At 36.4% G+C, this 17,175-nt stretch overlaps 1 protein-coding gene across 1 annotated transcript in view; it reads left to right on the top strand.

Annotated features, from left to right (window-relative positions):
* CACNA2D3 (calcium voltage-gated channel auxiliary subunit alpha2delta 3) overlaps positions 1-17,175 on the top strand; it is a 471,854-nt gene that overhangs the window by 299,888 nt on the left and 154,791 nt on the right. The window contains exon 13 of the mRNA XM_075159074.1: positions 7,122-7,255. Within this exon, the coding sequence (XP_075015175.1) occupies positions 7,122-7,255 (134 nt within the window). The remainder of the gene's footprint in view (positions 1-7,121; positions 7,256-17,175) is intronic.

Raw genomic sequence — 17,175 nt, 5'->3', positions numbered from 1 at the left:
AAAACCAATTTGAAATGTATTTTTTTCTTAAAATTTCTACGAAGCTTTTAAACCATGTGATCTTAAATTTTTGTTTAGAGAACAAACTTCAATTTCAAAGCATTTGTTCTATTGTAGCTGTTATTACTCAGTCAGAGTTAGTTTGGTTCCTAAGAACATTGGGTATAAGTCCTGTTGAGTTAGGCATGGTATGTAAAACACCAGACATTCTGTCCCTTGAGGAACTGACAGTGTAATTGAAAAAACCGTTTTATATTCTTTAAGGAAGGAGCATTAAAACGTGTAAGATGCTGAGATGCTACAGTAGAAGGATTGACTAATATAAGTAAGAATGATTCAGAAAAAAAAACAAAAGCCCTAATTAATCTTCAGGTTTTTCTTTCCTCTTGGGAAAAAAAGTTCTTTTTTTCCGTTGTGCCACATTACATTATGATGAATTGCATCAGGTGCTATCCATTTAGTCATTATTTCTTTAACTACTGTTATGTCCAGCTGATGGAAATTACTCAGTTTGAAGTCTTGTCTTAATCAGCTAATATTACACCATAATTTAGTTTAAATAATAGTATAAGAATCCTTTGAAGCATCTTTTTGAAGACAATTTAATCAACAAAATCTTTTAGCTTTTTAGCCAAGCTCTACAGATTCATAAAGATCTAAGTACAGCAACTCAGAAATTAGGACCAGGCAACAGAGACTGCCTTAGTAGATCATCTGGTCCACGTCTTCCTTATTCCCAAAGGGGGAAAAGTGGTCACCTTTGTCATTCTTCAGGACTACTTTGTTCTTTTCCGAGCCACGTTGCTTTGAGTCAGGATCTTACTCATATGAATCAACTAAACAGCTTAATGACTGTTTCTTCTATAATTTTTTTTCTCTTGGTTTAATAGTTACAATACCTGCTCTCTGATAGCTTACAATGCAAAAATCTTCTACCTCTAATCAGTAATTAAATACTTTTTTATAGCTTTGAAAATGACAATTGGAAACAGCACAAGTCATTATGTCAGACAGTATGGATTTAGATCTTTTTCTTACAGTTTTCAGCTACAGCTGGTCCATTTTCTTTTAGTGAAGTGAAGGATTATAGCACAACAGATGAGTGTAGTAAAGCTGGTCTAAAGATTGGCTGAATGGCTGGACTGCAGTTCACTACTTGCATGGGTGGGCCCAAATATGTTGTTGTCACTGAGGGTCAATGACCCTAAAATCAATTTTCCTTGCAGTGATTTTCCCCTTGGAAGCACAACATAGATGAAGGCTGTTTGCAGGGTTTCCAGTTGACTGGACTGTGGACAGCAGTCCTTTCCTTCAAAATGGGTCACAAGGGAAATTCGTACCACCTTGCAGAACTTCTTCAGCTTCTAGATTCCAGTGGTGAAACCTTGAAAAACCCCAAGCATGTTTTTCTGTTAGATTTTTATGTATAAGTAGGGCATATCTAGAGGGAGTTGGCTTAATGAAGCAAAACACCAAACCATTTTAAATACATTAAAACATTCAAGAACCCCGAAGTCCCTCTAGAGCAGTTTGTGAAATTTGCAGTGATTTACTCTTCTGTATCATAAGCAAGTGCACATAAAGGAAAAGAATAAAGATTTACTACGATTCTGAAGTCAACAAAGGTAAAAGTTACCTAGTGCTTAGCATGCATGTGCCAGATTTTTAAGTAAGCAGGCACTACCTTTCCCTCAGCAGTCACTTCCAGCAGAAAGCTGTAAAGATAAAGATGGGAGTTAATGCATTACTTACTAACAAAACAGCCAGGATTAAACATATAGTGAAATTCTCTATTGCATTAGTAATTTGACAGCCTCTGTTTTAATTATTATTATTTGTTTTAATTTTTATTACGGATCATCACTGTGGTTGTCATATTGTAAAATGGACAAAGGAAAGGATTCATCCGTACAAAGGAGCAGAGGCTGAGAAAGCAATGGAGAGAAAAATGCTTTGCATATCAGAGGTCTGATAGCTGCTCTCTAACTGCCGGCAGAGGACAGATCAGCCCTGAGGCAAATTGTGCCCCAGCTGTAGCCGTTTATAGACTGTTGTATTAGCAGAGGCAAGTTGCGTACAGGAAGCCCCAGTCACATCCATTCCCGTCATTAGCATGATCCCAGCACCTCGTGCACTGCGGGCTCTTGGGGGGGGGTGGCAGGCAGCCAGTTCAGATACTGTTCACCTGCTTGAGAGGCCTCTTAGGTGGGGGGCAGGGGGGGTATTCTCCATGGGAGTTTTACAGCTGCAGTGAAACAATGAATTCCCTCCTTAATCCCTACCCAAAGTGGATTTTTAAATTCTGGTATTTTATTAGTTGCAAGAATATTGCATCTATTTCGCACAGTGTCCAGAAAACGAAAAGTACTGCACTCAATGTAAAGATCCATTGGAGGCATATTGAAAAGTTATGAGTCTAACAGTGGACATTCTAGAGAAAAACAAGCCATCCAAAAACATTGCAAGGACTGTGTAATATGGAAAGGCAGCCCACTTGCAGAGCATGTGTCTGTTTTTAACCACATTATTATACATACCTCACACTTGTCATTACCAAATCTTACCCATTTCCTTAATGAATTTTTTCCTGCTGGGGAGGAAAAAAAAGTAGTGCTGACTGTAAGGGGCTCTAAGGTGGCATAATTCACACAGCAGGGAGCTGAGAAGCAGGTGCTAGAATGCAAAAATTTAAGCACAGGTTTGCTGCTATTGCTTACAAGGCCTCAGCAGCTGTGCTCAAGAACTTCAGAGTATGTCTTTATCTGATGATTAAACCTTGGTATAGGAAGAGTAAGGTTTTTAAATCCATGGGGTACCTCTGATCTCTAGATAAGAGAGAGAAATTTAGCAGTGTAGGAAGCTAATTCTTGTGAGGTTTGGCATTTATTACACATAGCTACAAATACATGAATCATCAAAAAGTCTAAATATACAGTGAAAATGAACTAAGAGAACGTTACCTAATGCTGTCCCTAGCTATAATATAGTAACTTTTGGTAGAATTTTCCCATTAGGAGAAGATTGAAAAATAAATATTAGAACAAGCATTAAAAACATGGGAAATATAATTTACATAGCTTTTGCAATTCCTTTCACTTTAAGTTTTAGCTTTCTTTACAACAAAGAAAACAACTTTTTGTAGAAACAAAGTAAATAGATGAACCATAAATTCACAGAAGATAGGTAATTGTTCATATTACATGAGTTATGGAAACTGTAAAATCATCGTAGATTTTTCTAATGTGAGCTACAAAAGCACAAACCATATTTACAAGGAGATTAAACAGACAAAATCTTCAATGCAAGAAAGGAACTCTTCACAGAAATTACAAATGAAACTCACCCCTGAGATCACATTATTAAAAACCTAGAGAGAATCCATATGGTTGTGTCTTATGACACCATCTTCATGTAAGTCTTGTCTTTTACATATCTTTAGCAGCAATTTTTACATTTCACTAAACTCAGTTATTTGAAGCAACCTGATTAAAAGGAATAAAGTCTCTAACACACTTTCTTTCAACTTTTCATCTGTTGCAGCTTGATATATGAATAAAACTGTAAGACACAGATATGATTAAAAAAATAGGATTTTTTCACACTAATCCCTTTTTCTTCCACTTGCTAACCTTGACTTCTTTAGCTGTCATACTCACTGGGCAAGAAGCACCGCACGGCTAGCCTGCAACTACACGCATGCCAGTATACGTGTGCTGATTTACCATCTGGCTGCTTCCAAATAGGATGCTCAATGTCACTTCTTTCAATCTCGGGGTAGTCTCAAATTTTCACTTGTCTTTGAGATCTTTATTTCTTCGCTAAGTTTATATGAAATTGATTCAGTCTTACTCACTGTCTTAGGAAATTAGGCTAAAAACTGTTTTCTCTATTGTGCAGTTTCGAGATATGGTTTGCAAGACTACAACAAGAAATAAATACTTTGTCTGTAGCATGCTGCCTGGAGAGTTCTTTGTAAGTTGTGATATGACAGCATGCATTCTCAGAAATACTACAAAGAGAAATACCTAATGTAATACACATCCATATGAAGAATAGTTACAAATAAGTGCTCAAGTAGGTGTCTCTGCTTATGTTGGCTGTACTTGGTCCAGATGGATCTTTTCTAAATGAAGGAAAAGAAGAAAAGAAAAGAAAAAAACATTCAGCTTTATCAGTGTCTTGTAACACGTATAAACCTGTATGGCACAACACTGAAGTGTTTCAGATTGGGTTTTGGTTTTTGTTTCTTTTTTTTTTCTTTCTTTTTGTTTGAGTAATCAGCTAAATTTTCTCATTTGAAAAACTGACATAAAAACATTTCAGGATGTCAGAAAAACTGACATAAAAACAATCAGAACGCATGCTCATTTTACAGCAAGGTATTCTTTATCTCTAAGGTAATTTATAGGCTGTGATTAAAGGATTTTCCAGGCATAGACATCCAAGAGCTTCTTAAATGAGTCTTTAAATGTCTTTAAGGTTTTGATTTTAATGAAGTATGACATTAAAAACTGTTAACTAATTGTGATTTCAACCTATATGGGTAAGAAAATACCACTTGATTAAAAAAGATCTTTCTATCACCTTAGATACAATACAAATTTTTTCAAGTAGTTAATCTCCTCTGACTTTTCAGGCATCATTTAACATGCTCATGTATATATTAAGTGTTTAAGTGCAGGTGTTGTCCTGTTGTTCACTGTACACTACTCCGTGCAAGCAGATCTCTGCTCCAACATAGAAAACACTGAAAGAAAACAGTGACTAAGCCTGCTCTTTAAGGACAACTAAAAATTTGTCCATGGAGAGAACTGAAAGTATGTGTTTGGTAAAAGGAGAAAAGGAGAGATAAACATATGTGGACATCCCCTGCTTTAAATTTCCTACAGAGAAATGAGCAGATTTTGTGTGCTCTTTGCTTTTAGTGTCTTAGTCCTCACTTACAGCCATTGTACGCTAGTCTAAGATGGAAGAAGAAAGGCAAAAGGCTGATTAGACTATTTGTGCTTCTGTTTAATTTGTCTGAATTTCTGAGTGGTGAATCTGAATTTCTGTGCTTTTAAGTATGTAACTTGAAACGTGAACGGTGCTGAATCTGGCCTCTGAATATTGGTTCTCTTTTAAGCTTTCTGAAATGAGACATACCAAAATTCAGGCATTCTGAACTGCTTTAGGAAAATGTAGGTCATCACCTGTAAAATGAGTGATCCACACAGTTCTGAAGTATTTTGAATGCTTAATTAAAAGCATTATAAACCACAGTGTGTATATATACATACATACATGTATATATATAATTTATGAAGTTCTCTATGTGAATAGCTCATATTGGCAAATAATCATATTTTGACTACGTGTTGACATTTACACCAAATTAAAAGGACCAGATAGGGAAGTGTCCCTTATTACTCACAGGAGGGAGAAACCCATACTTTGACTTGGGAGACTCAGCAGTCCCAAAATTGGACCAGGCAGCATTTCAGAAAGAGTAATGTACACATTGCTTTTTCCCATAAGCGTTCTAAGCCAATAATTCATGAAAGTACACTATAATCTTCTTTTTTTTTCACCATATACATAGAATTCCGCTTTCTCAAGTACAGATTTCCTAGTTAAACTTATGTCAATCATTTTACTCTATGGCTGAAAAAGCTTTCAGAACCTTAGACAAAAAATAGCCCTGTTTTGAAGCAAGAGTTAAACCTTGACAGTGTATGTAGTAGTCAGTTAACATCCTCACGCAATACTGGACTTAATAGAAAAAAATAAAATATCAAATAAATAAAATTCCTTAAGCAGACTATTGAACATTTGAACGCTATGAGTACTATACTATGAGTATGAATACTATACTCGGAATATTTGAGATCATAGTATAATCAAATTCGTTTTGCAAAAAAACCCCCACCACCTCTGCTTTCTCTTATCAAGTTGAAAACATGCATTAAGCTACTACTATGACTCATTTCATTTTATATATCTCTGCCATAAAGTCTGTTCTTACACTGTGTCTTAATTCATACATAGATGAAATGTATGTAGAAATGTCAATTTTGTACTGTGTGAATTACTGGCAGGTGTATTGAATCAGAAAGTTTTAACATTCAGACTACAGAGCACCCTTGCAATCTTGCTAAAATTGTCCCTGTCTACAATAAACACAGCTCAAAAGTTATTTGCAGCTGCCATGTTTTCTGCTGAAGCTTAATATTCCAGCACCACAGAAGTTGTGATCTTGTCAAAAGACTAAAATTGTATCAAGGCCTCCTTCATGAAAATTCCATATTGTTATTTTCTCATTAAAGAAAAGGAAAGTATATGAAGTGGAAGTGATGCATTTAAATAAGGCCTGATGAAACTATAGCCTTGAAATTTGTCAGTCCTTTGTCACCCTTGCATGATGTGGACTCCAGATGCCAAGTTTGTGATGTATAAAGATACTTGACATCTAAGCACTGAAAAGGAAGTGGTGACAGCTCAAATCGCTGTGGCCTCTGCTGTTCTCAATGCTGTCAGGTTGTAGGAGATGTTTTAAAGGATTAACAAAGCTGTGATCGCTAAGCCAAGCAATTGTAGTTGTAGTCTACATTTTCTGTGACCTGCCATTTGTAAATAACATATTGCTATTATCTGATGTTTAGTCATATTCTATAAGGATGAGGATTTTAGAGCATATGCAACTACTGTTTGTTATTGTAGTTCTAATCTGTAGTGTTTCTTGAAACTGGACAAACTGGATGAGATGTTGTTGGACAAAGTTAATACCAGTTCTAACTTTTAAAGTGTGCAGCATTTAGCCCCGCCCTTCTCTCCCCACCCAAAGTTCTTTACCATTAAACAAAAAAAGTTTTCTGGAAATAGAGAGTTTAGGACAGGCAGTGCAGTGGTTCATAGCAATATTGGGAACCCAGTCCTTCAAGATTGGCCAAAGGTTTCGCAGACTTCTGTTTTCACCAATTATTACTGTTTGAGGCTGCTTCTTAGGAAATACTCCTTTTTTGCATTTCTTCTTTGAAAATAAGCAGAAAACATGACAGACATAAAATGCATCATACTCCTTGTGGCAATCTTCCTTAATTTGTTCTGTCTGATTTATAACTTGGAATTGTGTGTTTTCACAGGGTTTTTTACTCAGATCTCTACCTTAGCTGATGTTCAAGAGAATGTCATGGAATATCTCCATGTTCTTAGCCGACCAAAGGTTATTGACCAAGAGCACGATGTAGTGTGGACCGAAGCATATGTTGACAGCACTGTAAGTCTGCATGATAAAGCATTTAATATAGGGTTAGTGCATTTAATGAGGAATTAGGAGCAAAACTGTTGTGGTAGAAATACTAGTTGTCATCTGATTTCTGTTACTGGAATGTGCCAGTGCAGTGTAAGAATCAGAACTTGATATCTTTATGTTACAAGTAAATAATTCAAGATTACTGAACTTTAGCAGATATTTATACATTGTAAATTACATAGAAAATAATGAAACAAACATGAGTAACAGCATAGTTTTAAAATTTATGACCTCCAAATGTACATTCCTTCATTTGCCTATCAAAAATGGGCATTGAACAGAAATTGATTAGATTGAGTAACCGTTTTGTCTATATGTTTTAAAACATGTCAATGAATATGTCAGTATAAAAGTCATATATAGACTGACAAGAATCAGTATTTTTAGTGTATACAGGTGGGTCAACATCTAGGGGAGAACTGTGATGTCTTGGAGAAGAATAATAAGATTCTGCCTTCTAAAGTGGATTGAATGGCTGATATGCTAGCAAAATTGTCATAGATGTCCAATTTTAATTTGACATCCTTGTGAAACATTAGAATCGAAGCAGAACTTTCTGTTATGCAGTGACTGAGCACTCGTGATACTTCTGTGTCATTGGTGGTAAATCATCAGATTTGCAGATAAAGGTTGTTCATTTTCATGGGTTGGTCTGAAATAGCTTTTTATCTATTTTCTTTTTCTTATTTCGTTTCTTTTGATCCAATTAAAATATTTTGGTTTGTGTATTATCCGTAGAACAAGAGTTTGTAGCAAATATCTGTCATTTAGTACGTGATGCCAAGTATTCAAAATAATGAACAGAAGATCACAGATGACTAGTGGCAAAGCTGTTTCTTTCTTTTTGTTTTAAATTTTTACTTTCATTAAGATGGGGCAAGGTGGGAGAATCTCATCAGTTTCACTTTGATATTTGGGTTTTTTTTTTTGTTTGTTTTGTTTTGAGTCTGTAATGCTTTTAGAAGGTTTAGTTTTAAATCAATACAAAAATACTCTAGGGAAAAAAACCCACCCTGGTAATATAGAGTTTTGCTTCATTTTCACATTTGCTTAGGTCTTCTCTATTCTTCAGTTGTGGCCATGGGTAGAGTAATGTAGAATAAATACTAAAACTGCAGTTATGAAGGAGAAAGAAAAAAATTCTTGGAAATATTGCTTTGGAGGGAATTTACTTATCTCTGTTTCCTTTTTTTAAAGAACATATTAATCCAGTCTCCCCTTTGTTCTCTTTCTTTTATTGAAACATAAGGATGAGACGAACAGAAACTACCTGTTATCGCTGTCCCTTCAGGGCATCCCATGAAATGGGTAGATGACTAGAAAAACCTAGTTCTTATTCACTTCCTTCTTTTATATGCTTGAAGTAATCAGTGTGCGTATATGTTGAAGGGACTTTGTGCATTTGCTAGAGAGAGTAGCAGGTAGTGGTGTAAGTGGTGTTTTAGTGTAACTCTCCTCCTTGTCCTTTGCCTATGAATCTTGCATTAAAAGTGTTGCAAACAAAATCTTCCTCCCTTCTCAACACCAAGTTCTCCTCTTTACCTACCAACAAAGTACAAAATGCTGTTTCAGAATTAATTTTACACTTTACCTTCTCTTTTGTCTGTTAATCTCTTTTTCTGCGATCATTGCAGGGAGAAAAATATTCAGAAAAGTTAGTCTAACTTTCAGTGATTCTCCGGTAGGTTATGGAAAGGCTAAGGAAAATGAACAACTTAACGTTGTGTGAAATAGTAAGTGAATACAGCAGGGGTGAGTAAATGCAAGTGAATTTAAGAACACTAGAGGGAGCGTAGAGAAGGAATCTTGAGAAAACAGGAAAATAAAAAACAATGGAGCTCCTTGAATAAAGGAACCGTTTAAATCCAAAGAAAAGCTGTTTTGCTGCAATTAAAATAAAATACTTCCAGGTTCTTCTCTTTCTCTTCTTTTCTCACTCTCTTTACTAAGGCTAATTAACGTCACTATACACACTTATATATGTGTGTGTGTGTATACGCATGTATATACACACGCACTTACATACATACTCACATGCACACACATATTTTTAAGTGTCTGAAAACTCCACTCAGGAGCCTAATGGGTTGGATGCTGTAAGAAAAGATTTAAAAATAGAATACCGTGATCTGCTTAGTTGCAAACTATCTTTCTCCTCCCTCCTCCATCCTCTTCCCCTCAAAAAAACTCATAGACAAAGGAACAGGATAAATTAGGGTAGTCATATACAAAACTCTGGAAATAGCAATGAAGGGAACCTTGTAACAAACCAGATGTGCTTCTGCCTCAGCTAAAGCTGCCTGAGTGCTATTTTCAGAGACAGATTCCCTGGCCATTTCTAGTGTCTTGGCTTTGGAAGTGCCATCTAAATAATCTTCTCCATCCCATAACTTGTTGATTTTCACAGACAGTTTGTGTCCCTGCTCCTCCATGGCTGCTGCTTGGACCTTGCCAGGTTAGAAATAGTAGTGTATTTACAGACACCTTAAATGTTCTTATCATCCAGCTGTGTCAGGACAGCCATGGCTAGATTCTCAGGGTTATATATACATGGTTGTAATCAGTGTCACTGTGCCCTAACAGCATGGAGTATACTTCCTCATTCCCTTCTCACCAAATATCAGAGCTAATTGGCCAGCCGTGCTGTTTCTGAGCAAGTAACATTAGGCTGGAACATACTAGGATCCAGACAGAAAGAAGCTGGACAGGAATAGTCTTAGGATACAAAACACTTCCCCTGATGCCCCAGCCTGTTCTCATACAATATTTGTCCATGACAAAGTCATCTATGAAAACCAGAAGTTAGGTCACTTAAGTGTTTGATACCATTTAGGAATATTCCCAGAAGAATTTTGCCACTAAAACAAGGCATCTAATTCCTGCGTCTGTTCACCTTTCCTGTAAGAGGATGTCTGCAAAATGTTCATACAGCTGCCTCTTCAGCCTAGCTTTGACATTCTGAGGTGCTTCACTTACTGTTAGAAAAATACAGCATTTATAGCACTGGAAATCCCTGGCAAGATACCATATGCAGAAAATGTAACATGGAGGAACCTGTACGTATATGAGGTCTGTGTTGCCTTTGACACTGTCAGGATCACATCTCTGATAGTTGAAGGGATTATAAAGCAACTGAGACTAGGCCTCTCTGGGTGATTCCTTGCTTCACAGGCAGCTGAGCTGGCTTCCTTTTTTCTGCCCCTAGACTTTGTTCTCTCCCCAGTGTTTCCTGCCTTTTTGAAGAGGTAACCAGCCAGCTCCTAGGGTCAGTTTTAGTTACTCTCCATCAGAAAATTCTTTGTGTTTCTTCCCTTAAACCCAGAATTTCATGTTGGAAACATTATTATCAGTGACTCAAAGCCTCATTTCTTTCAAAAAAAGGTCTTTTGACATAGGAGTGATGTAATCTTTAGCGGTGTCACTGACTCTCAGAGAAACTTAACAGATTTCTGAAATCATTTGAACTTAGGTCTGTGGAGAACTGGGCTGATTCCTCATTGTACTTGGTTTAGTCATTCACTTGATAAATAGTCTTTACAGGCTTATCTTGGGCTAATTCTAAAGTTAATTTCTCAATAGTTGGAGTGCTAGTCCTGTAATAGGCTAGTAGCTTAAGTGCTGCCAATACCTTTAGGCTAAAATGTTGGGATTGAAGTATGTGATATATGCCAGCCAGTGTCTAGTCTTCTGATTCAGAGTCCTCTGATCCCAAATTCCACACCTTTCCCTAGGCTTGGTCTCTTTTCCATTTGTACTTCTCTAGTCAGCAGTTTGATACGCACAAGAAGTGAATAAGCTTTGTTGGATCTGTGCAATTCTATGGGAAAGGGTGTCTGGGCTATCAAGAGTCAGGGGACAGGCAGATGGTTTTTGATTGTGGAGTCTAATAGGAGAAGAGATTGTCTTGCTACATGGTTGTGTTCAGCTGTGTAGCCTAGAGGTGCTGTAAGGGCTAGCTTGGACGGCTGCAGATGGGACACGTGTACAGTAGGCCCTAGACTGGGAGGTCTGGACAGCACTCCAACAAACCAGTCTCAACACAACTTCTCTGCCTCAAAAGTAGGTCATATTTGGATCTTATATCGCTGCTTCAACATCACTAAGGCCTATAAGTAGGCTTCAGAAATGCTTCAGAAAATAAAATACCTTAATGGGCGCTTAAAAACAGAATTGGATTTCTAACTGAAAGCTTCCAAAGGTACTCCTTTCTGAGTGCAAAAGAATTCTAAAGGTATGAAAGTATTTCAGGGAGGGAAAATTTTTAAGAAGTCAATAACTTCTTTTAAGGATATGTGCATCTATAGCAAGTTAATACAAATGAATATATTGGGGGAAAAAGGAAAATTGCCTGGGTATCAGGATATTCAAGTGAAATAGTGCATAGAGGTAGTCTCTTGGGATTATGGGTAATCATCTATAAAGCACAGAAGCCCTTAACTCATTCTTATGGTAACATCTGGAATGTGGAGAAACATTACTTTTTGCTGCAGGAAATAAAGAAAAAAAGACTGGACTGGCCCCTGAATTCCCACTGTTTAAAAGCTTGCGATTGAGAATTTGTTTATTGGGGCATATAATTTGACCTACTTGGACTTTTCTTGACTCTTCCTGGTGCAATTTGTTTCTCATAAGTGTACCTGAATATATTCTCTGGATCTAATGCACCACTGAGTTCATCTCCTTCAGGCTATTAGTTTCAAGCTGTGAGCAGATTCAGGCATATGTTACCACGTTGGCTCTGTTCAGTTTCCAATTGGAGGATTCCTTTGCATAAAAGGAGCAAATTATTATTTCATTTAATATTTTGAGATGAGTGTCCGGTGCTTCAAAATTTAAGAGTTCATTTAAAAAAAAGAGTTCTGAGTCATTACAGGTCATGATTCGTCATAATATGAATGGTGAGTGGTTTTACTCTTTATACTTTTCTTCAGTGTTAAAGTACTATATGTTGATTCTTCATTTTCATTATCCCCACCTTCTCATAGACATACATTAAATTATGGATATTAGTTCCATTCTACCATTGCTGTAAAAAAAAAAAAACCTATATCCCTCTTTTCTTTGTTTTTTTGAAGTAGGGATTTTTTTGGAAATATTTTCTGACCAAGAGGTTGATACTGCGCTAGAAAGGCAACCTGTCCAAGAACCTTATTTCCCCTTATGGGGGCAGTAAACTGAGGTAGATCCACTGAGCTAAAGCCTAGACTAAATATTTCTGAAATGCTTCTGATGGATGTTACAATTACATTATTACATATATGATCAAACAATTTCAATTTATTCATCTTCACCCTTAAAAAAAAATCAAGTACTATGTAGGCATACTTTTTACTCTGGTTCAGGTTCTTTGCAGAAATTCGGTCGGAATTATAGGAAGTTCACGCTTCTCAGATAGCTGTCATGTCAGAATCCCAATGTTTTAAGTATGGAAATTTAGATTCTGGGATACAGTTTTTTGTCCAAGGATGAATTCTGAGCCAGTTCCAGAGAAGCAAGGGAAGCTGTATATGTGAAGTCCTGTATATAATATACAGAGATATAACAGAAAGTCCTACAGACTGAAAGCTATTATGCTGGCATTTTTTCCATCCAGGAGTTTCTGCTGTGGTATAAAAATGCTGTTTAGTGCTTCTTCCATTCACACAGTTTTCTTTGTGTTCAATGCACAGAAGAACTTTTATGAAGTAAAAATAAAATAGTACCCCATTTCCATTAGCTTCTATTCCCAGAGATATCTTCAAATACTTTTGGTGGCACAAGTTAATTGTGCTATTATAATAAGTGGGTGTCATTAGCATTTTTATCACAGTAAAAGGTTCCCTGGGCCTCTATTTCAAAACTAGCTTCTAGATTGTAGTACTGGTATGCATTAAAATGCATGAGAGTGTTGAGAATGCTCATGTATGTCTACAGCAAGTAAATATTGGTAATCACTGCAGAACTGAATGTCAGGAAATGTCATTAATCAGCAGTGAAAAGAAAATTTACACACAGGCAGTAATTTTTTTTTTTTTTAATGTTTTAAAAACTAGAAAATGTTGCTTTTTTTCCCAGTCCCACTTTGGACTTGGTTACATGCTCTTACCCGCCCTTTGTGTCCAGCATCTGTTAATCTCTAATAATTTACAGCTCTTTATCAGAGAATGCAATCACCACTGACTGACTCTGAGGTTCCCATGAGAATTTCCTTTTTTTGCTTTGACATTTGAGTCAATTGGGTTAGGGAAGGAAAATCCCATATGTGGATATCAGGCCTTCCATCAGATAGGTTTGTTCTTAAAATAAGGTTCTTCAAAGCTCTGCTTTGTCTCCTACAGATCTGCAGTGGTCTTTTGAAGACTCTGATATTGTAGAAAAAGTAGAAAGTAGCCCAGGGAATGCCTTGTTATCAGTGCCTTCGTCTGGATTAATTTTCCTGGAAAAATATAACAGCTCTGACCATTTCATCTTTTTTGAAGCTTCTATAAGAGCATGATTGCAGTTTGAAGTTGCAGACCATCTGGTCCAGCAATTATGGTCTGCTATATTTGCACTGGGATCTTATAGATCTGGGACAGTGCTTGAAACATTAACAATGGTGATCAATGCAGCTACTCGTACACACAATAAAAAAAGATTATGCACATATTTATATGTAGGTGCAACATCCCTTTATGCTGATGATTAGCGGGCTGTCTGTGGAAATCTTCATTGACAGTCCAATAAAAAAAACCTTTGAGCCATGACTTTTATGAGTTTTGTGACCCAAAATTTCCGGTTGCCACAATTAAGTATTCTCGTTTTCTCCTAAACAGTCCTAATCTGTTTTACTGCTGGATCTAGAATAAATGAATTGCCATTAACAACATTAACTGTTTCAAATTCAGTAAGATGTGTCAACTGTCAAAACATAATGAGTGCTCAAGATAGTAAATGAATAAATCTCTCAACTGAATAGAATTAATGCACTTGCGTTATCTTTCAGATGCAGCTCAAAATAACAATGGATGTTGTTCTTTTTTGCAAGAAAATGCACATCTGATTTACTTATGTTAGGCAGCAGGGTGCTAATCAGTGCAAGGAATGCTGTGCCACTTAAATTTGAGCTTAGAGCCCCTGCTCACACACCAGTACAAGAGTCATGGTGCAGTGTGTCCCAATAAAACACACAAACTGAGACCTCTGAAATGAAAATTGGGACGTGCAAAGGAAAATAAATTCCATAATGACCTAGTGGGAATATGGATACTGAATATGGATACTTTAAATAAGAATGATTTGTGCATTGTTCTGTGCAAACACAGCATATACAAATAAGGACATGCATAAGCATAGATAGCACCTATGCACACGTATGTATGTATGTTATATGTGTACCTTTCAGCTTTTGAAGTAAACTACTTCATTTGATAAATTACATGTTTGCTTTACTCTACTGCTAGTGCTGGAACTTACGCTATTAGGGCAATTTTCAGTGATTGCATTAAGCAAAGAATATTACTACAGAGAGCTAATTGCTAGTTGTCAGAGTCACTAGAAAAAATGTTGTAAGGAAATAGCAATATTTATTTTAATGAATTAACACTTTTCACGTGTATCGCTGTATATGGTATTTACACTATAAAATGCTATATGCGATACATCAAAAAGATGTTTAAAACATCAAAAACAAAAACAAAAACAAAAGTCCTGCACTTAAAGGGGAACATAAAATTTCCTGCTGGGGATGTGGAACATGGAATGCCATCTGTATTATATGGCACTGAGAAAACTGATTATGTTTGGACCTCTATTTCATAGCAGATGGGTTCATTAAATTTAATAGCCTCCAGAGCCTTTAGAAACAGTGTTAAAAACATGTGGAACATGCTGAGACACTTCACTTCTCGCCCCACAGTCATTATAACTCTGGCACAGACTATAAATATTACAGTACTTTATTTCCATTGAAACGGATTACTATTATAATTATTTTTCCTAGTGTACATTTACATGAGAAATGCAGAATGCAAATTGTACTTGTACTTTTTCAAACTTTGAGCTATGTGGTTGATTTCTTTAAATGCATTTTACAGTTCTTTGCACTTGGAGGCTTTGATATAGAACTTATTTTTATCTTCTTCCTGCGACATCAGCAAGCAGCTGTAATGCCACAGCAAAGCTAGGTCTTAAGCGGTTCTGCTCCCAGTGTGGTGCAAATAAGACAAGCATTATGTTAAAACATAAAAGGGAAATCAGAGCAGTGTTACATCTTGGCTTTTAGCTATATATTGATTCTCTTTTCTAGTATTTTATATGATAGGGTAACTACGGTTTGACCTTGGTCTCTGTTCATCTTTCATCACTGGAGCACAGAGAGATTAAATATCTAATTTCAAATCAGAGTAGTTCCTGCAGAAACATTGCTTTAAACAGAGTAAAAACTCACGTCTTTTTGAAATATTCTCAGAATTTGATAAATAAAGAAATATTTTAGTGTGATTTACTTTTTGATTTTAAATGATGTTTCAAATGAGAACAGGGGAGTTTTACCATGTTTAAGTGCTTTGACATCTGTCTAACATTCTCCCACCTCTTCACTTACATCTTCTGATGTTTAAACTAAATTACTTTTTTACAGACTTTGTCATATTTGATCATGATTTTTTTCAAAAAATAATCCCAGTTTCCCAATAACTATATCAGCTCGTTCTCGTAAAATGTAATTCTCAGTAATGCTGTTCTGTTTCCATTTCCTTTCCTACAAAATGCTGTGACTATCCACACTATCTTTTACTGTTTTCTAAGGTCGCTTTTGTTTTTAGGTTGTACTGACCATTTTAATGTGGATTTTCCCCTTCTTCAGATCACTGACTTAAGCTCCAATTTTGTCACTGACCATTGCTGATATTATTATCAAGATCTGTAAATTTTAATAAACCACTAAAGTGCTGCTACCGTAGATGATGTATGATGACAGGATTAAATAATGATACCTTACTCATATAATTTACATTCAAAGTAATAGGTAAGAATCACCAATTGCTTAGAAAGGGCAGAGAGTATAAGGACACAGTAAGACACTATGGATCAACGCAATAAGCAATTAACGGTTTATGAGATCTCAAGTATGAAGGGCAGTATGTGAAAACACGCACAAAGGCATGTTCAAATCTTTCAAATTGTATTGTCCATTTCTACAGGGTTCCCACACAAGTGTTCTATGTCCAGGTCTTAAGAATCATGGAGCCCTTGCTTGTCTCTGGTTAAAAGTAATTTCATGGCAGTATTCGGGCAATCCAGTATTTACAGCTCTAATAGTGTTTCAAAGCGGTTACATTCACAAAATACGTTCTGTGATTAAATTTTGGAAATCGGAAAATTCAGTAAGGTTTGAATGTTAAAGGAACACGTTCTGCTGTTTTGAGAGCTCTCAAGCGCAACGATATTGTGTTAGGGCTTTGTTGTGAATCGTTAAGCTTTTCTTTGCTGCTTTTGCTGTAAACGTGATGTGTCTTGTGACACAATTGTTTTGCACCAAATTACTGTTTCTTCTTACGTGAAAACTGATTGGATGTATGTGAAAAAGAATTCGTAGAATTGCAAATGTCTGTAGGTTTCACCTGCTGGATGTTCTCCCACCAGTTACTATACACAAATTACAGAGAATTGCTCTGCTGTTGAATTTAATTAACAGGCATATTCAAGCCAAAAGGGTACTGGTCTCATTTGCAGACACCTGCACACTAGAGATAGAGCAGCTTGGGACCATTTCCAGCTGCGGTCTGCCAATGACATACAGTGCCTTTAGGTGAGAAGACAGAAAATGCTTTTCATTTCCAGCTTGTTTCACGGGGAATTTTCTGGTTTTGTTGTGACACAGAGATAAAATCAAAAGGTGACAAGTCACTATCTGTAGGGAGAAT

Source organism: Calonectris borealis, chromosome 10 (assembly GCF_964195595.1).
Source record: "Calonectris borealis chromosome 10, bCalBor7.hap1.2, whole genome shotgun sequence".
In the NCBI taxonomy this organism is placed as follows: domain Eukaryota; kingdom Metazoa; phylum Chordata; class Aves; order Procellariiformes; family Procellariidae; genus Calonectris; species Calonectris borealis.
Note: the sequence above shows the minus strand (reverse complement) of the source record. Positions and strands in the feature narration are given on the sequence as shown.